General features: G+C 36.3%; 1 protein-coding gene across 1 annotated transcript in view; it reads left to right on the forward strand.

Annotated features, from left to right (window-relative positions):
* The window catches only part of KLHL4 (kelch like family member 4), a 103,338-nt gene extending 84,562 nt beyond the window's left edge, over positions 1–18,776 (forward strand). The window contains exons 10-11 of the mRNA XM_027534617.1: positions 16,941–17,112; positions 18,326–18,776. Of these exons, the coding sequence (XP_027390418.1) occupies positions 16,941–17,112; positions 18,326–18,385 (232 nt within the window). The 3' untranslated portion in view covers positions 18,386–18,776. The remainder of the gene's footprint in view (positions 1–16,940; positions 17,113–18,325) is intronic.
* The last annotated feature ends 3,693 nt before the right edge of the window (positions 18,777–22,469 follow it).

The raw sequence follows: 22,469 nt of genomic DNA on the forward strand, positions 1-22,469 counted from the left end.
GTCTGAGAAGCTTTTGATTTCTCCTTCATACTTGAATGAGATCCTTGCTGGGTACAATAATCTGGGCTGTAGGTTATTTTCTTTCATCACTTTAAGTATGTCTTGCCATTTCCTCCTGGCTTGAAGAGTTTCTATTGAAAGATCAGCTGTTATCCTAATGGGAATTCCCTTGTGTGTTATTTGTTGTTTTTCCCTTGCTGCTTTTAATATTTGTTCTTTGTGTTTGATCTTTGTTAATTTGATTAATATGTGTCTTGGGGTGTTTCGCCTTGGGTTTATCCTGTTTGGGACTCTCTGGGTTTCTTGGACTTGGGTGATTATTTCCTTCCCAATTTTAGGGAAGTTTTCAACTATTATCTCCTCAAGTATTTTCTCATGGTCTTTCTTTTTGTTTTCTTCTTCTGGGACCCCTATGATTCGAATGCTGTAGCGTTTAATATTGTCCTGGAGGTCCCTGAGATTGTCCTCATTTCTTTTAATTCGTTTTTCTTTTGTCCTCTCTGATTCATTTATTTCTACCATTCTATCTTCTAATTCACTAATCCTATCTTCTGCCTCTGTTAGTCTACTATTTGTTGCCTCCAGAGTGTTTTTAATTTCATTTATTGCATTATTCATTTTATATTGACTCTCTTTTATTTCTTCTAGGTCCTTGTTAAACCTTTCTTGCATCTTCTCAATCTTTGTCTCCAAGCTATTTATCTGTGATTCCATTTTGATTTCAAGATTTTGGATCAATTTCACTATCATTATTCAGAATTCTTTATCAGGTAGATTCCCTATCTCTTCCTCTTTTGTTTGGTTTGGTGGGCTTTTATCCTGTTCCTTTATCTGCTGGGTATTCCTCTGTCTGTTCATCTTGTTTAAATTGCTGAGTTTGGGGTGTCCTTTCTGTATTCTGGCAGTTTATGGAGTTCTCTTTATTGTGGCATTCCCTCACTCTGTGTGGGTTTGTACAGGTGGCTTGTCAAGGTTTCTTGGTTAGGGAAGCTTGTGTCGGTGTTCTGGGGGGGGGGGGTGTAGCTGTATTTCTTCTCTCTGGAGTGCAATGAAATGTCCAGTAATGAGTTATGGGATGTCTATGGTTTTGGGGTGACTTTGGGCTGTCTGTATCTTGGAGCTCAGGGCTGTGTTCCTTGCTGCTGGAGAATTTGCTTGGTATGTCTTGCCCTGAAACTTGTTTCACCCAGAGAGGTTTACAGCGTTATATGGAGAAGAGAAGAGTGAGGAGGGAGTTAGAGGTGACCCGAATGAGATGAGGTGGAGTCAATAGAGGAGAGAGTGGGCTATTCAGTAATCTCTTCCTTATGTGCACTCCACAACTGGACCGCTCAGAGTTGTTCACAGAGTTATACAGAGAAGAGAAGAAGGAAGAAGGTGGCAGAGGTGGCCAGGAGGATAAATGGGGGGAATGAAAAGGAGGGAGACAGATCCAGCCAGTAATCAGTTCCCTAAGTGTTCTACACCATCTGGAACACACAGAAATTCACAGAGTTGGGTAGAGTAGAGAGGGGTTAGGGAGGAGACACAGGCGACCTAGTGGAGAAAAAGGAGAGTTCAAAGGGAGAGAGAGCAGTTAAGCCAGTAATCTCGCTCCCTAGTGAAAAATGGGTACTGAAGATTGGGTTCTTAAAGGTACAAAATTGGTAACAAATACATAAAAGCAAAAATTAAAAATCTAGAGTAGAGTTTGGAATTTCAAAAACACGATGTTAAAGAAAAGAAGAAGGAAAAGAAAGAGAGAAAAAACAAACATACAAAAACAAACAAGGTCGCAAAAATTATAAAGAAAATATAGGTACAAAATTGATAACTAATACCAAAAAGCAAAGTAGAGTGTGGAATTTCAAAAATACAGTGTTAAAAAAAGAAGAAGAAAAAGAAAGAGAGAGAAAAAAAAACAAACAAGAACAAACAAGGTCACATAAATTATATATATAAAAAAAAATACAGGTACAAAATTGATAACAAATACCAAAAAGCATAAATTAAAAATCTAGAATAGAGTTTGGAATTTCAGATATATAATGTTATTTAAAAGAAGAAGAGAAAGAAACAGAGAAAAAGAAAAAGAAAAAAGAAAAAAGGGTCACAGAAATTATATAAAAAAAAAACTATAGGTACAAAATTGATAACAAATACTAAAAAGCTAAAATTAAAAATCTAGAGTAGAGTTTGGAATTTCAAAAATACAATGTTAAAGAAAAGAAGGAAAAAGAAAAAAAAAGGTCAAAAAATTATTAAAAAAAATAGGATGGGGAACACATGTATACCTGTGGTGGATTCATTTTGATGTTTGGCAAAACTAATACAATTATATAAAGTTTAATATATATATATATATATATATATATATATATATATATATGAAGTTTGCCTTAAAAAAATAGGGTTTTTTTTTTTTTTTTTTTTTTGCAAAGTAATCGGTTATAAAAGTGGAAATTAAAGGAATAATAGAGGACTTAAATTTTTTTTTTTTAATAGGCTCACTTGTTCAGTCACACTGAGGGGAGGTAGGGAGGGATGCTGCAAACAAATAACACTGGCGTGTGCTCGCAGTGCCTCAGCCACACTGGGTCTGCCCCCAGTTCACGGCGCGTGTAGCCTCTCTGCCCACGCTGCTCAGGCTCTAGGTTGCTCCGCCGCGAGCCATCCGCGGCCCGCCCTGGCCTGTCTGTACTTTCCAGGTCCAAGCCGCTCAAGTTCAGGCACTCGGGTAGTCCTCAGAGGCGCAGACTCTCAGTTGGGCCTGCGTTTTGTGCCCTTCCCAGATCCAAGCAGCTCAGGTGATGTGTTTTGCGCGTGCGATTGCTGCGACTTATCGCCTCCCCGCAGCTCGGTTATCTAGTTGTGCACCGGCACACCTTCTCAGGCAGATGTTGACCGTCCAGACCCCCAAGAAGTTTTAGTTAACAAAGAAGCCTGCTTACAGTTTTATAGATAATGTCTCTCTGGGGCTGCGATTGTCCCCTTCCGGCTCTGGCTGCCTATCACCGGAGGGGGATGGTCTGCCGCCGGCTCTCTCTGTTCAGTCCTTTATTCCGTGCGCGGGCCTGACGATGTCATAAGTTAGGGCTGGCTTTTCGCGTGGTAGATATCCCGCAGTCTGGTTTGCTAGCCCAAATTATTTCGCTCAGATAGTGCTCGGGGTATTCAGGCCAGATTCTTGCGATGCAGCCCGCACCGCGCCGTGCCTCCCTGCCCAGCCCCCGCTTGCTAATGGCGTATGCAGGCGTCTGTGCTGCTTCTCCGCTGGGGGAGTTACCGTAGGGCTCGCAATGTGCGGGTTTTAATTATTTATTTTTCCTCCCTGTTATGTTGCCCTCTGTGTTTCCAAGGCTCCGCACAGATTCGGCAGTGAGAAGGTTTCCTGGTGTTTGGAAACTTCTCTCTTTTTAAGACTCCCTTCCCAGGACGGAACTCCGTCCCTCCCTCTTTTGTCCCTTTTTTTGTCTTTTATATTTTTCCCTACCTCCTTTCGAAGACTTGGGTTGCTTTTCTGGGTACCTGATGTCCTCTGCCGGCTTTCAGAAGTTATTTTGTGGAATTTACTCAGTGTTTAAATGTTCTTTTGATGAATTTGTGGGGAGAAAGTGTTCTCCCCGTCCTACTCCTCCGCCATCTTAGCTCCTCCTGCTACTTCATTTTCTTAAATGAGCATGGAATTTATTTCTTTGGATCTTGACTGGTTTCCAAAACTGCTGCAAAGTTATCTGGGCCCATTTCTGTTGGTTTATTCCATAACTTTTTGTGCTAGAATAAGATACTAGAACTTACTAGCCTACTGTCTTGCTGGTATTACTCCCTAGTTATGCAACATTGAAAACAAAATTAAAAAAACACATGAAAATCACCTTGAGTTGGTTGTATATTTAAAAAGTAGAGCTGAACCTGTTCTTCCCTTTAAATAAATGTCCAGAAGCACAATAATGAAATTACATATAACTACAAATGGAAAGGACCTTGAAAATCTAGTATATTCCTGTCATCTTACAGAAGTGGAAGTTGAAACCCTCTATGGTTAACTGACAAATAGTGGCTAAAGGATTTTTTTGTCATATAAGTGGAGTTTGTAAAAGATTGGAAACCTGTCATATTTGACTTTCCAATTTATTATAAAACCAAAAGTTCACTATAGTACACTCAGTACTATCGGTAGGATTAAACGTCAATATTTCCTGTTTTATTAATACAGAATTTCATTGTGTATACCAAATTCTAAGCATTTACTCAGCACTTGTGTATATATACTTGATGGGAATCATGTTTCACTTTTAGAAAGGCCAAAGGAATATGGTACATGCAAGACTTGTTAAAGTTCACTGTAAGAAGTTGAGAAAATTATAGATTTATTGGAGTTTTAAATTGCCTAGATAATTTATTGATGCTTTCTAGAGAACACCAAAAATTATGGAGAGCACACAATTCACAAAAGATTAGACTCACCTGTCTGTGAATGTATATATACTCTCAACTCATATTTGTATTCAAAAAAAGTAAGTGTAATACCAGAAACTATAAAACTCAGAGGAAAACATACATAGAACACTCTTTGACATAAACCACAGCAAGATCCTCTATGACCCACCTCCTACAATAATGGAAATTAAAAACAAAAGTAAATAAATGGGACCTAATTAAACTTAAAAGCTTTTGCACAGCAAAGGAAACCATAAACGAGATGAAAAAAATCCTCAGAATGGGAGAAATTAATTGCAAATGTTCATATTATTCATGAGGTTCTCAAGGCAAGAATATCGAAGTGATTTGCCATTCCCTTCTCCAATGGACCACATTTGTCAGAATTCTCCACCATGACCTGTCTGTCTTGGGTGGCCCTATAGGGCATGGCTCATAGTTTCATTGAGTTAGACAAGGCTGTGGTCCGTGTGATTAGATTGGTTATTTTACTGTGACAGTGGTTTTCATTCTGCCCTCTGATGGAGAAGGATAAAAGGCTTATGAAAGCTTCCTGATGGGAGAGACTGACTAGGGGGAAACTGAGTCTTATTCTGATGAGTGGGGCCATGCTCAGTAAATCTTTAATCCAATTATCTGTTGATGGGTGGGGCTGTGTTCCCTCCCTGTTCTGTGACTTGAGACCAAACTATGGTGGAGGTAATGAAGGTAATGGCGACCTTCTTCAAAAGGTCCCATACAGGTACTGCTGCACTCAGTGCCTCCAACCCTGCAGCAGGCCACTGCTGAACAGTATGAAAAGGCAAAAAGATACAATACTGAAAGATGAACTCCGCAGGAGGGTAGGTGGAGATCAGTGGAGAAATAACTTCAGAAAGAATGAAGATATGGAGAAAAGAAAAAAAAAGCACAGAGTTGTGGATGTGACTGGTGATGGCAGTAAAGTCCAATGTTGTAAAGAGCAATAATGCATAGGAACACGGAATGTTAGGTCCATGAATCAAGCAAATTGGAAGTGGTCAAACAGGAGATGGCAAGAGTGAACATTGACATTTTAGGAATCAGCAAACTAAAATGGACGGGAATATGTGAATTTAACTCAGATGACCATTATATCTACTACTGTGGGCAGGAATCCCTTAGAAGAAATGGAGTAGCCATCATGGTCAACAAAAGAGTCTAAAATACAATACTTGGATGCAATCTCAAAAATGACAGAGTAATCTATGTTTGTTTCCAAGACAAACCATACAGTATCACAGTAATCCAAGTCTATTCCCCGACCAGTAATGCAGAAGTTAAATGATTCTCTAGAACTAACACCGAAAAAAGATGTCCTTTTCAATATAGGATGCTGGAATGCAAAAGTAGGTAGTCAAGAGACACCTGGAATAACAGACAAATTTGGTCTTGGAGTACAAAACAAAGCAGGTCAAAGGCTAATAGAGTTTTCCCAAAAGAATTCACTGGTCATAGCAAACACCCTCATCCAACAACATAAGAGAAGACTCTACAGATGGACATCACCAGATGGTGAATACCAAAATCATATTGATTATATTCTCTTTAGCCAAAGATGGAGAAGCTCTATACAGTCAGCAAAATCAAGACTGGGAGCTGACTGTGGCTCAAATCATGAACTTCTTTTTGCCAAATACAGACTTCAACTGACAAAAATAGAGAAAACCACTAGACCTTTCAGGCGTGATCTAAATCAAATCCTTACAATGATACAGTGGAAGTGCCAAATAGATTCCCGGGATTAGATCTGATAGATACAGTGCCTGAAGAACTATGGATGGAGGTTCATGACATTGTACAGGAGACAGTGATAAAGATCATCCCCCCAAAAAAGAAATACAAAAAGGCGAAATGGTTGTTCAAGGAGGCCTTACAAATAGTTGAGAAAAGAAAAAATGTGAAATCAAAGGGAAAATGAAATACATACCCATTTGAATGGAGAGTTCCAAAGAATAGCAAGGAGAGAGAAGAAAGACTGCCTCAACGATCAGTGCAAAGAAATAGAGGAAAACAGTAGAATTGGAAAGACTAGAGAACGCTTCAAGAAAATTAGAGATACCAAGGGAAATTTTCATGCAAAGATGGGCACATCTGTTAGGTTCACTGGACCTAACAGAAGCAAAAGATATTAAGAAGTGGCAAGAATACACAGAAGAACTATATAAAAAAAAAAATCTTCATGACCCAGATAACCATGATGGTGTTATCACTCACCTAGAGCCAAGCATACTGGAATGTGAAGTCAAGTGGGCCTTAGGAAGCATCACTATGAACAAAGCTAGTGGATGGACTTCCAGTTGAGCTATTTCAAATCTTAAAAGATGATGCTGTGAAAGTGCTACACTCAATACACCAGCAAATTTGGAAAACTCATCAGTGGCCACAAGACTGGAAAAGATCACTGTTCATTCCAATCCCAAAGAAAGGCAATGCCAAAGAATGTTCAAACTACTGCACAATTGCACTCATCTCACATGTGAGTAAAGTAAGCCTCAAAATTTGCCAAGCCACCCTTCAATAGTACATGAACCATGAACTTCCAGGTGTTCAAGCTTGTTTTAGAAAAGACAGAGGAACCAGAGATGAAATTGCTGACATCTGCTGGATCATAGAGAGAGTTTCAGAAAAACATCTACTTCTGCTTTAATGACTATGTTAGAGCCTTTGACTGTGTGGATCACAAAAAACTGTGGAAAATTCTACAAGGGATGGGAATACAAGACTACCTGACCTGCCTCTTGAGAAATCTATATTCAGGTCAAGAAGTAACGATTAGAACTTGACATGTAACAATGGACGGGTTCCAAATCGGGAAAGGAGTACGTCAAGGTTGTATATTGTCACCGTGCTTATTTAACTTAAATGCAGAGTACATCATGAGAAACGCTGGGCTGGATGAAGCACAAGCTGGAATCAAGATTGTATGGAGAAATATCAATAACCTCAGATATGCAAATAACACCACTCTTATGGCAGAAAGTGAAGAGAACTAAAGCGCCTCTTGATGAAAGTGAAAGAGGAGAGTGAAAAACTTGGCTTAAAACTCAACATTCAGAAGGCTAAGATCATGGCATCTGGTCCCATCATTTCATTGCAAATGATAGAGAAACAGTGGAAACAGTGACATACTTTATTTGGGGGGCTCCAATATCACTGCAGATGGTGACTGCAGTCATGAAATTAAAAGATGCTTGCTCCTTAGAAGAAAAGTTAAGGCCAACCTAGACAACGTATTAAAAAGCAGAGACATTACTTTGCCAACAAAAGTCTGTCTAGTCAAAGCTATGGTTTTCCCAGTAGTCATGTATGGATGTGAGAATTGGACTATAAAGAAAGCTGAGATCCAAAGAGTTGATGCTCTTGAACTGTGGTGTTGGGGAAGACTCTAGAGAGTCCCTTGGACTGCAAGGAGATCCAACAGTCAATCCTAAAGGAAATCAGTCCTGAATATTCATTGGAAGGGCTGATGCTCATGGTGAGACTCCAATACTTTGGACCCTGATGTAAAGAACTGACTCATTGGACAAGACCCTGATGCTGGGAAAGATTGAAAGTGGGAAGAAAAGGGGACGACAGAGGATATGATGGTTGGATGACATCACTGACTCAATGGACATGAGTTTTTTTTTTTTAATTTTATATAATTTTTAAACTTTACATAATTGTATTAGTTTTGCCAAATATCAAAATGAATCCACCACGGGTATACATGTGTTCCCCATCCCGAACCCTCCTCCCTCCTCCCTCCCCATACCATCCCTCTGGGTCGTCCCAGTGCACTAGCCCCAAGCATCCAGTATTGTGCATCGAACCTGGTCTGGCATCTCGTTTCATACATGATATTTTACATGTTTCAATGCCATTCTCTCAAATCTTCCCACCCTCTCCCTCTCCCACAGAGTCCATAAGACTGTTCTATACATCAGTGTCTCTTTTGCTGTCTCGTACACAGGGTTATTGTTACCATCTTTCTAAATTCCATATATATGCGTTAGTATACTGTATTGATGTTTTTCCTTCTGGCTTACTTCACTCTGTATAATAGGCTCCAGTTTCATCCACCTCACCAGAACTGATTCAAATGTATTCTTTTTAATGGCTGAGTAATACTCCATTGAGTATATGTACCACAGCTTTCTTATCCATTCATCTGCTGATGGGCATCTAGGTTGCTTCCATGTCCTGGCTATTATAAACAGTGCTGCGATGAACATTGGGGTACACGTGTCTCTTTCCCTTCTGGTTTCCTCAGTGTGTATGTCCAGCAGTGGGATTGCTGGATCATGGATATGAGTTTGAATAATCTCCAGCAGTTGGTGATGGACAGGAAGCCTGGTGTTCATGGGTTCACAAAGTGTACCACATGACTGATTGAACGGAATTGGAAATAAAGTAACTGACAAATGATTAATCTCCAAAATATGCAAGCACCTCATGGAGCTGAATGTCACAAAAACAGAAAACCCAATCAAAAATTGGGCAGAAAACCCAAACAGGTATTTCTCCAAAGAAGACCTTCAAATGGATAACAAATATATGAAAAAAAGTGCTCAGAATTGTTTATTATTAGAGAAATGCAAAACAGAACTATGATGTTTCATTTCACACTGGTCAGAATGGCCATCAGCAGAAATCTACCAACAATAAATTATGGAGAGAATATGGAGAAAAGGGAATCCACTTGCAATATTTTGGGGAATGCAAATTGATACTGCCTCTATGGAGAAATGTATGGATATTTCTCTTAAAAAATAGGACTAAAACTACCATATGACCCAGAGAATCCCACTATTGGGCATATACCCTGAGGAAACCATAATTGAAAAGACACATGTATGAAAAGACACATGTACCCCCACTATTCATTGTAGCACTATTTATGATAGCCAGGACATGGAAGAAACCTATATGCCCATCAACAAATGAATAAATAAAGAAGACGTGGTACATATATACAATGGCATATTACCCAAACATAAAAAGGGATGAATTTGAGTAAATTCTAGTCAGATATGTGAACCTAGAGTTGTTATACGAGTGAAGTAAGTTAGAAATAAAAAACAAGTATTGTATATTAATACATATATATATATTATATATATTATATATATATATATATAGAATCTAGAAAAATGTTATGATGAAACTATTTGCAAGGCAGGAATAGAAACTCAGGTAGAGAACAGCCTTATGGACACAGTGGTATAAGGAGAGGGTGGGTTGAATTGGGAGAATAGCACTGAAATATATATATTCAGTTCAGTTCAGTCACTCAGAAGTGTCTGACTCTTTGCGACTCCATGAACTGCAGCACGCCAGGCCTCCCTGACCATCATCAACTCCCGGAACCTACCCAAACTCATGTCCATGGAGTTAGTGATGCCATCCAACCATCTCATCCTCTGTCGTCCTCTTCTCCTACCCTCAGTCTTTCCCAGCATCAGGGTCTTTTCAAATGAGTCAGTTCTTTGCATCAGGTAGCCAAAGTATTGGAGTTTCATCTTCAATATCAGTCCTTCCAATGTATACCCAGAACTGATCTCCTGACTGGTTGGATCTCCTTGCAGTCCAAGAGACTTTCAAAAGTCTTCTCCAACACCACAGTTCAAAAGCATCAATTCTTCAGCGCTAAGCTTTCTTTAGACTCCAACAGTCACATCCATACATGACTACTTGAAAAACCATAGCCTTGACTAAACACACCTTTGTTGGCAAAGTAATGTCTCTGCTTTTGAATATGCTATCTAGGTTGGTCATAACTTTCCTTGCAAGGAGTAAGCATCTTTTAATTTCATGGCTGCAATCACCATCTGCAGTGATTTTGGAGCCAAAATTAAATAAATAAATAAAGTAAGTAAGCAAGCCACTGTTTCCACTGTATCCTATCTATTTGTCATGAAGTGCTGGGACAAGTTGCAGTGATCTTAGCCTTCTGAATGTTGAGCTTTAAGCCAAATTTTTCACTCTCCTCTTTCACTTACATCAAGAGGCGCTTTAGTTCTCTTCACTTTCGGCCATAAGGGTGGTGTCATCTGCATATCTGAGCTTATTGATATTTCTCCATGCAATCTTGATTCCAGTTTGTGCTTTATCCAGCCCAGCATTTCTAATGATATATCCTGCATATAAGTTAAATAAGCATGGTGACAATATACAGCCTTGACGTACTCCTTTTCCTATTTGGAACCTGTCTGTTGTTCCATGTCCAGTTCTAACTGTTGCTTCCTGACATGCATACAGGTTTTTCAAGAAGCAGGTCAGGTGATCTGGTATTCCCATCTCTTTCAGAATTTTCTACAGTTTATTGTGATCCACACAATCAAAGGATTTGGCATAGTCAATAAAGCAGAAATAAATGTTTTTCTGGAACTCTCTTGCTATTTTAATGATCCAGCAGATGTTGGAAATTTGATGTCTGATTCCTCAGCCTTTTCTAAAACAAGCTTGAACATCTGCAAATGCACAGTTCATGTATTATTGAAGCCTGGCTTGGAGAATTTTGAGGATTACTTTATTAGCATGTGAGATGAGTACAATTGTGTGGGAGTGTGAACATTCCTTGGTATTTCCTTTCTTAGGGATTGGAATGAAAACTGACCTTTTCCAGTCCTGTGGCCACTGCTGAGTTTTCCAAATTTGCTGACATATTGAGTGCAGCACTTTCACAGCATCATCTTTCAGGATTTGAATTAGCTCAACTGGAGTTCCATCACCTCCACTAGCTTTGTTCATAGTGGTGCTTCCTAAGGCCTAGTTGACTTCACATTCCAGAATGTTTGACTCTAGGTCAGGGATCTCACCATCGTGGTTAACTGGGTCTTGAATATCTTTTTTGTATAGTTCTTCTATGTATTTTTGCCACCTCTTCTTAATATCTTATGCTTCTATCAGGCCCATACCATTTCTGTCCTTTATTGAGCCCATCTTTGCATGAAAAGTTCCCTTGGTCTCTCTAATTTTTTTGAAGAGATCTCTAGTCTTTCCCATTCTATTGCTTTCCCCTATTTCTTTACACTGATTACTGAGGAAGCCTTTCTTATCTCTCCTTGCTATTTTTTGCAACTCTGCATTCAAATGATTATATCTTTCCTTTTCTTCTTTGCTTTTGGCTTCTTTTCACAGCTATTTGTAAGGCCTCCTCAGAGAGCCATTTTAATTTTTTGCATTTCTTTTCCTTGGGGATGGTCTTGACCCCTGTCTCCTGTACAATGTCACGAACTTCTGTCCATAGTTCATCAGGCACCTTGTCTATCAGATCTAGTCTCTTAAATCTATTTCTCATTTCCACTGTATAATCTGTATACACTGTATAAGGGATTTGATTTAGGTCATACCTGAATGGCTTATTGGTTTTCTCCACTTTCTTCAATTTAGGTCCGAATGTGGCTATAAGGAGTTCATCATCTGAGCCACAGTCCACTCCCAGTCTTGTTTTTGCTGACTGTATAGAGCTTCTCTATTTTGGCTGCAAAAATATGATCAATCTGATTTTGGTGTTGGCCTTCTGGTGATGTCCATGTGTAGAGTCTTCTCTTGTGTTGTTGGAAGAAGGTCTTTGCTATAACGAGTGTGTTCTCTTGGCAAAACTCTATTAGTCTCTGTCCTGCTTCATTCTGTTCTCCAAGGCCAAATTTGCCTGTTTTTCCATGTTTTTCTTGACTTCCTACTTTTGCGTCCCAATACCCTATAATGGGAGAAGGTGATGGCACCCCACTCCAGTACTCTTGCCTGGCAAATCCCGTGGATGTAGGAGCCTGATAGGCTGTAGTCCATGGGATCGCTGGAAGTCGGACACGACTGAGCGACTTCACTTTCACTTTTCACTTTCATGCATTGGAGAAGGAAATGGCAACCCACTCCAGTGTTCTTGCCTGGAGAATCCCAGGGACGGGGGAGCCCGGTGGGCTGCCGTCTATGGGGTCGCACAGAGTTGGACATGACTGAAGCGACTTAGCAGCAGCAGCAGCAGCACCCTATAATGAAAAGGACATCTTTTTGGGGTGTTAGTTCTCAAAGGTCTTGCGGGTCTTCATAGAACCATTCAACTTCAGCTTCTTCAGTGTTACTGGTTGGGGCATAGATGTGGATTACTGTGATACTGAATGGTTTGCCTTGTAACAAAGATCATTCTTCGTTTTTGAGATTACCGTGTGTAAAATAGATAGATAATAGGAAGTTGCTATACAACACAGGAGGAGCTCAGCCTGGTGCTTTGTGACAGCTTAGAAGACTGGGATGGGGTGGGAGGTCGGAGGGAGATTCAAGATGGAGGGGACATGTGGCTGATTCATTTTGATGTATGACAAGTCAAGTCAGTATTGTAAAGCAATTTTCTTTCAATTAAAAACAAATAAATTTTAAAGAAATAAAAATTTTAGTAAAGGTAAGTTTACCTAAGTGCAGCTTTCATTTTAAGGAAGAGTATCTAGGCATTGAATTTTATCCTTACAGTTGTAAAACTATGTATTTTTCTGTATCTAAGAATAAACATAGCTTCTTCTTTACATGACAGTTGATAATATGAAAGACTATATCACCTCCTATATGATAGACAGTGTCAGTAATTATTATATTTGGGAAAACTTGGTTTAATCAAATGTACAAAGAAACCCATGTAAAAGTAATTATTCTTTCTCAAATTCCATTAATACTTAAGTTATATTGGAGTAGTAAATTCACAAGGAGAGGTCAAATAGTGATACTGATATAATAAATTCATACTGTTCTTTACCATAGTATGAAAAGTTGTCTAGAAGGGTTTTATACAAAATAAGCAATACTATGCAAAATTATATCTAGTAAATAAAAAGTAATGAAGGTTTGTCACTACGAAAATCAAACCTGACTTCACAAAAATTTCATCTGAAATGAAAGTTAAATCATATATAATTGTATATATGTACATATATTGTATATATGTACATATATATGTATATTGTATATATGATTATACAATTATATACAAGTACAAGTAATACTCCCAGCTCTTATAATAACCATTTTCTCTTAATAAATTCAAATTAGTGAGAGATTTTCTTTCTGGAATACTAAAGTCTTATGTTTTTGTCTATTTCAGTGTTGGAGGCTTTTTGTTTTCACTTAGTGGTTTAGCTTGTGTTGCAATTACTTGGTTTCTTATATTTAAAGGTATTGGATTATGAAATTAGCTTTAGTCTATAAAGCATACATTTCATAAGGAAAAAAATTTAGAATACATAAAAAAGTTTAATTAAATCACCTTCCTCTCTTTCATTATTATGCCAGCATTTTCCTGGCTTTACTTAGAATGCCTGTGATTGTGTAATTCTATGTTGAGACCTGAAAAAGAGAGTAATTTGTCTGCATTTTAGCACTGTAGAGTGTTCACCATGAAATTAGCCTTACAATAATATGAGGTGTCTAAACCAATTTCAATAGGCATTTACACATACAACTAGGAAAATATAAACTCATGGGAGGAAGCTGATTATACAGTTCATAATTCAGGCTACAAAATTAGTTACCAACATATCCTAATAACTAATTTTTATTTATTGATATAATTATATTTCCAAATATACCACTTTTAATTTAATTTTTAATGGGAAAAAAGCACTTCATGCATATCAAAACTTGTATAGTATACTAGTTAAAAGCACCAAATTTGGAGTCAGAAAAATCTGGGTGTAAATCCCAGATCTGTTATTTGCAAGTTATGGGACTTTGACCCAGTTACTTTATACCTCTAAACAGTTTCCTCATGTGAAAAGTGGGAATAATCAACTTCATAGGGTATAGAATAATAAGTGTGTTGCCTGGAACATATTAAGTACTTAATGGTAGCTAGTTGCTGGTGTTATTTTGTTTGCATTATTTTATAATAATTATTATTATTATTATCATTATCCCCTTATTGACATTTTCTTTGTAAAGATATTGAAGAAATAATTAGTGCTAAAGTATAATTTTTGAAAAGTTATGCCTTTGATACAAATATGAGTAACATGTCAAATGTTTTGTGTAATTCATTAATTAATGTGGTAACTCATAAGGTATTAAAATTATTTCAAAAAACCTTTGAAGAAAATACATAAAAACAGTTAGGAAAATGCTGAAAAATGCTGTAAAAATTGTTCATAGATGCAAGAGTAGTTAGTATCCTATAGAGAATAAAACAATACTTGGGAAGGTCATCATTTGGGGTTAGAAATTAATTCTATCTCTATCAAGCAAAATTTATTTTATTGTTATGTATAGGAATCACAAGAAAATTCAGTTTTCTACAACTTAATTTCTACACTTATAGAGTTGTAAAATAGTCTTGTCAGTAGAAAGTCAACAATGTACATTCTATGAAATTAGATAATTCTCATTTCCATGTCCTAGACAACATTCCTGAAACTCTTTTTCTACTCAAACATCAACAGCTTACCATAGGAGTCTCATCCAGTTAATTAAGATAATCATTTAAAGTTTTCTAAAACCATCACATAAACTTATGATGGCTGGGTCAGGGATTATCATTTCTATAATGTTGATGAGAAAATTGTGGCAAAGAAGTCAAGCAAATTATCCATAATTACACCAAGTGGAGGAATAACTATATACTTATAACCAAAGTAAGAAGAAACCAAAAAGCAAAAGAGAAACAGAATGGGAGAAACAGGTGCTGTTTAATTTGAAGGTGATGTAGTGGTTAACTTTTTTTTTAATAACTGCTCCTGTGTGTCCTTACAGATAATAACCAAGGTGACAATTTTCTTTCTTCAAAAGATTCTACATTCTCCAAACCTCTCTTGTTAATCAAGCAGTGTCCAGATATTATTAGCGTTAACCAGATTTTTGAACATTTATTATCATGTATATGCAGAAAAAATCTTGGGCTCTGGATGCCAATCTGTAAAAGAATCCTGTGAGCCCTGGTTCACCAGTCATACGTGTGTGTACTTGTATGAGTGTACTCTGTTAGCTGAATGCAGCATCAATTAATAATAGCAATTGTGTTGAAGATTCAATTTAGCTAAAACACATAGCTGTGGATCTTCTGGTTGTGGGTTTCAGTATAACATCATAATTTAAGGTGAAATCCTTCATGACATTCAACAATATGTGATGGATATTAAGGATATCTTAATTATTGTTGATTTCAGATATTATTGAAAATATTACTGGATGTGAAGACCAAGTTCAAGTGAAAGCTGGGGTTTATGATTTAGATTATGATTAAACAAAGAAAAACAGAAATCAGATGAGTAATACAAATATAAGGAAATTAACAGGTGGTAATAAATGAAAATATCTTTTGTAAAATAAATGTTTTCATTGGAATTTACAAATAGGACAGTATAAGATCAGAGAGAATTTACACATATATCTGTATAAGTTTTTTTGTTCACTGTTTTTTAAAACTATTTAAAAATTTTTTCTATAATAGAGAACCTTTTTTAAAATTTAGTTTAATTTGTTTATTTAATTTTGGCTGTATTGGGTATTCTTTGTTGAACACGAGCTAGTTGTGGAGGTTGGGAGCTGCTCTTCATTGTGGTGCGCTGGCTTCTCGTTGCAGTAGTTTCTCTTGTGTGGAAGCACAGGCTCCAGTCTCGAGGGCTTCAGTAGTTGCAGCATGTGAATTTCAGTAGTTGTGGCTCCTGGGTCCTAGAGCTCAAGCTCCGTAGTTGTGTACCATGAGCTTGATTGCCCCATGTCATGTGAAATCTTCCCAGACTTGGAGATCAAACCGGTGTCCCCTACACTGGCACGTGGATTCTTAACCACTGGGACCATGAGGGAAGTTCTGTTCTCTTGTTTTAGATTTTATTATTATGTATTTGGTTCAAATTTTAGTAAATAATTCCTGGAGAAGATTTTAATTAATACTGATTACTGAGTGCTCTGTCATTTTGCTTACAAAATATATTTGGAGATGAGGAATCAACTTCAAATTAAAATGTAAATAAAAATCCCAGGGTCCTGTGAAGATGAATAAGAACTTTCATGGAAGAAAGAATAAGAATAAGAAAAATAATAAGACTGTGGTCACTGTAACCACAAACAGTATTAAAACCATGGTAACCATAGTTTATTTAACAAAAAGGCAATTATATTCTGATTTACTTAAAATGTGAGCTCTCATAAACAAGATCAGGCATCACATGTATAACTTTGATAAAGAATAAGAGAAAAATGCGTTCCAACCATCATACTAAATGCCAAAGAGGGCATTTTTCACATAACGTTAAGATGCCAATGTGTGAAATTTCCTCAGAAAATCTGAGAACTGATCAAAGAAATGCATGGCATTTTTTAAAGGAAATTCACTTTCACTATGCTTTGAGTGCCCTCTGGTGGCTGAAGAGAATTCTGTCATAGCCTTAATATTTATTACTCTGATTACATTTGCTATTTATACGGTATTTTTAAATTTCTTTTTATTAGATAAGTATATATTTTATTAATTTATATTATTTTTAATTTTAACACTGTATAACTTTCTTTTCAATTGTCTGCCTGAACTTCTTAAGGTATGATCCAAAAAATGATTCATGGTCAACTGTGGCACCTCTGAGTGTTCCTCGAGATGCTGTTGCTGTATGTCCCCTTGGAGACAGACTCTATGTGGTTGGAGGATATGATGGACATACTTATTTGCACACTGTTGAATCGTATGATGCACAGAAAGATGAATGGAGAGAGGTACTCTTAATTTAAGTATCCAAATTGATATATTTCAGGGTTTAACTCAAAATTAAAATATATATTTGGAATTCATCCCATTCTCTTCTAGGGCTGAATCAAATTACTTTAGTGAAATTTATTGCATGTGCTTTATTTAGCTATATAGAATTATTAATTGAGCTGTTTGATCATTAGTAGAATCCATCAGTATTTATATAAAGTGAGGACAAGACATTTTCTAAGCTTCATGGACTCATTCCTTTTATAGAAAAGTGAATCAGATTCAATAATCCAAGAGCTTTACTCTCTAACCAACTTTTTATGTATGTATTTTGACTTGAGAAGCAAGGAATAATATCTTTATCTACAAGTGTCTGTCCCTTCTTATCGACTGGTGCCCAGGAGAAAAATCTTTCAGTCTCCTCCTTATAGAGATTCTACAAATTGCAACACTCTTAAGTACTAATAAGTTATTCATGGATTTGGTGCACAGTAAAAGACTGGAATTAAACCCTATAAAGAGTTCTGGGTATCAACAGAAGAAATTCTAAGGAAAATATTAATATAAGAAGTGGCACAGAAATAACATGGGTTTCTATCTCTTTACTCCAACAATATGATTCATTATGACCCTCAGAAATACTCAAGTTCTGCCATATAGTTAGCTCTTAAATTTACAATGATTAAGACCAGCTTAGTAACGGAAAGAAATATTTGGCAAACAAGGATATTGGTCAAATATGATAAAAAATGTTTTTCTAACATTGTGTAAATTATTTTTCAGAAAATTATAGACAACTAGTTAAGAGATATAGATTCTATTCCAGGTATTTCACTGTTTCATTGTGTGACCTTGCAAAGGGTGAAAGAGAACAACTAGATAAACAGATTATAACTCCTATATCCCTAATTATTTTCATTCATTTTCTTGCTTACCCCTAACAAAAACATTGAAGGATAAGTATTATTAGTTTCAATTTTTTAAGTGAGAAATTACAAAGGCGGTGAAACTTAACCAAGATCAGCTGTCCTTCAAACTCAGATCTACTGCATCTTAAAGACTATGCTGTCTCCACATTGGAATGTTATCTGGGCTGCATTTTCCATTATCTTTATACAAGATGAAGGCTGGGCCAGAATAGCTGAGGATTTTTTCAGCTCCAATATATTATGCCAAAGACAGAGTTCATTCAAACAGCATTTCTTTCTTTATTTTTGTTTTCTGCATTAGGAAGTTCCTGTTAACATTGGAAGAGCTGGTACATGTGTTGTGGTGGTGAAGCTACCATAAACTATCTTTATCAAAGGGGAGAAAACCGTATAATTTCAAGAAATGAAGTAGGAAGAGAAGAGGAAGAAGAAACATGTCCTTTCCTTCGATTAGTAATCAACATGAAAATTCTTGTGTCATTTTAATGTATAGTTATAAATGCTCTCATTTGTGAAGCCAAAGTAAGTTTTTGAACATAAATTACATATGGGTGTTTAGTGTATATGTTGTTACAGTTGATATAAATGAAAAGCCAGTAGTCTAGGTTTAGCCTTATTATTTTAAAATGTTAAAAATGCTTCAGGGAAATTGATAGTGACCAAAGTATTAAAGGTTATAAAAGTATGGATAATTTTAAGTTAAGAGTCTGATAAGTTAAGAATATTTTCTATTTCCAAAAAAAAAAAAAAAAGCATCCTATCATTTGGAACATAACTAATATAAAAGATCTAAAGCTTAAATTATAACATTTGATTTTTAGTAAAACATCATCCTCATATTCAAATAGTATCCCAAATAGCTAAATAGTACCTCACATTTACCAAGAGGTAAAAAATAGGTTAAAAAAAAAGCTCAGACATTATTTGTTATGCTGATCACAGCATGTTAAAATTTTCACAGACATTCTTTTTATAGTACCATCTTTAAAAGCACACATACAGATTTGGTAATTCCTTAACATGTTGTCATGTTAGATTTCTTACCAGTAAAATATTATTGTAATTTCATATACACAATCTATACAATATAGTGGTGACTATCTATCATAATGATACAAACTTTGATGTTAGCTTTTGAGTGTCAGGGCCTCACTTATATACACATTAATATTAGCCTTAAATATTTCTGCAAACTCTTGTAACACCTGTCATTGTAAACAAGTTTTCAAAATCAAAGCAGTTTTTAAACAGTAGTAAAATTGAGGTGTTCTGCAATATTAACACATGGAAACACCAAAATATTCAACATCCGTGGTTAATTCTATATCTTTTACGTACAAGTACATGCTTTTGTGTTAATTTTGTATTTATCCCGTAAAGAATGTTAAGGATATACATACTCAAAAAGTATTTAAATTAAAAAACAACAAAAAAACCTAACTGGGTAGTATTTTACTTTTAAATTCTTACTTCCATGTTCAATTATAAAAAATATTTAAGAAAATATTTAAAAAAAAAACCTTCTTTATGACAGTAACTTTTCAAGTAAATTACAATTTTAGAATTTCTGCAATATGTTCTTTTAAATGGATGTTGTATTGTAGTATGTGAAACCAACAAATAAAATCCAGAGATGCTTATAAAATGTACTACCTTTTAAGTTTTTTTAAAATATAAATTTATTTATTTTAATTGGAGGTTAATTACTTTACAATATTGTATTGGTTTTGCCATACATCAACATGAATCTGCCACAGGTATACACGTGTTCCCCATCCCGAACCCCCCTCCCTCCTTCCTCCCCATACCATCCCTCTGGGTCGTCCCAGTGCACCGGCCCCAAGCAACCAATATCATGCATCAAACTTGGACTGGTGATTCGTTTCATATATGATATTATACATGTTTCAATTCCATTCTCCCAAATCATCCCACCCTCTCCCTCACCAACAGAGTCCAAAAGACTGTTCTATACATCTGTGTCTCTTTTGCTGTCTCACATACAGGGTTATTGTCACCATCTTTCTAAGTTCCATATATATGCATTAGTATATTGTATTGGTGTTTTTCTTTCTGGCTTACTTCACTCTGTATAATAGGCTCCAGTTTCATCCACCTCGTTGGAGCAACATAAATGTATGAAGATATTTGTGCTTTGACAAACTGAATTTAAATAAAATCTATTTCCTCTGGTTATAAAGAGTGTGACTTTAAATTATGTCAAATGCACCTTTAATTGGCCTTTTAATATTTAAAGTTCCAATAGCTAAAATATTTAAATATGAAAATAAAATTCTCCTGTTTTGTTTCTTATTCCTGCCATTCAGTGTCTTTAATTCTAAATAAAGAGCTATAGACATCTTGAGTTCTAAGGGTAGAGATGGAAGCACAGAGATGCTATAAAACACACACACACACCACAGAGTTCTGTTGGATTTTAAATTCATACCTTATCAAAATCAATGCAGAGGTAGAGTTATTTTTATCTGCAGAGCAAAGTTTAACCTGTCAAGTTAAATTGGAATATGAGCCAGAGGGAAAAAAAAAAAAAGATCAAAGGACCTATCATAGCCAGTGGTGATGCTCCACTTCTGGGACTATATTCAAAGGAAATGAAAACTCTAACTTGAAAAGATATCTGCATCCTCATGTTCAGAGCAGCATTAATTACAATGGCCAAGATATGGAAACAACCTAAGTGTCCATTGATGGATGAATGGATAAAGACACTGGGGTCTGTCTACCTACCCCACTGGAATATTATTTTGCCATAACAATGAGGAAATCCTACCATTTCAATAACATGGATAAATCTAGAAAGCATTATGCTGAGTGAAATAAGTCAGAGAAAAACAAATATTACTTTATGATCTCACGTGTGGAGTCTAAGAAAAAAGAGACAAAAAAGCCAAACTTATAGGAAAATATATCAGACATGTGGTTACTAAAGGCAGAGGGTGGATGAAAGAGGAATTGGAGGAAGGTGGTCAAAAAGTACAATTTTCCAGTTAAGATGTATTTGTATGTTAGATACTCATTTGTGTCCGACTCTTTGTTTCCCTGTGGAATGTAGCTTGCCAAGCTCCTCTGTACATGGAATTCTCCAAGTAAGAATACTGGAGTGGGTACCCATTCCCTTCTTCAGGGGATCTTCCCAACCCAGAGATTGAGCTTGCATCTCCTGCATTGCAGGCGAATTCTTCATGAGCTACCAGGGAAGTCCCAGTTATAATATAAATAAGTACTAAGACTATAATGTACAATGCAATGATTATAGTTAACACTTTTTAATGTAATACATAGGAAAGTTTTTAAGAAGTTAAGTCCTGTGTTCTCACACAAGGAAAAAAAATTTTTTTCTTTTTCTTCTTTATTTTCTCTTTATTATATTTATTTGAAATGATGAATGTTAGCTGAGCCATTGCAATAATCATTTCACAATATATATAAATTAAGTCATCATGCAGTATGCCTTAAACTTATACAGTGATGTATTCATTATGTATCAATAAGACTAGAAAAAATATTGTGCTTGGGCCTCTATGGCTTAGTTGGGTTGCTAAAATGTGAGCAGATCTGAGCAGTCAGAATGGAGAGCTGCAGAGGCTCAGAGTACTAAGGCGCAAATTCACCTGCTTCAGTCAAATCTAGTTGGAGAAGGGAGTCACAGCGGCAGCCTCTTGCTACCATGACATGATGGAAATGACCTATCAGTCTGGTTTAAGGTAACACAGATAAGAAAGGGAATTACTAATTTATAAACGCTCTCAGGAAGTGTAAGCACTGATACATCTAGATATTATACTCATATTGGAAAGAAAATATTGATTTTTCTTTAATCACTATAACCTTACTCTCAGGTTACCACACTCTGCAGCTCTCAGCCTATATTATGATGACTCTCCAGACAGCTACTTTCTCATTATTTCTACAAGGAATGCATGAACTTCTAAATATCTTCTATATTGCATAGGAGCTGAAGGAGACTCTAGGGCACTAAACTCAGGTCCTCTCTCTGCATAACTATGCCATCCATCAACTTGATTCAGATTTGGTAGCTGGTACAATTTAATATCGAGGGAACACTGAAAAGAAGTCTTTCCCATAGTCCCAAACGGAGTAGAGAACTAAAACTAATTTCGGATTTTCTCTTAAACTCTCTAACAAGTTTCTCACCCCAAGATCCTATTCTGAGAAAAGAAAAGAAGACTATAAAACATACATTTCTTCAGCTGTCATCTTTGTCTTACCACAGGTACCTGAAATAATTAAGCTGAAGAAGAGGGACAGATTTTTCAGTTACTTTTGCATTCCTGTTATAATCCTAATCTGCTCCCTTTACAGACACACACGCACACACACACACATTGCATATACAAACAATGGGAGAAATGAGTATATCTAGCAAAATACTGGAATCTCACACATGATAAATGTTAAAAGGT

Source organism: Bos indicus x Bos taurus, chromosome X (genome assembly GCF_003369695.1).
Source record: "Bos indicus x Bos taurus breed Angus x Brahman F1 hybrid chromosome X, Bos_hybrid_MaternalHap_v2.0, whole genome shotgun sequence".
Taxonomy (NCBI): domain Eukaryota; kingdom Metazoa; phylum Chordata; class Mammalia; order Artiodactyla; family Bovidae; genus Bos; species Bos indicus x Bos taurus.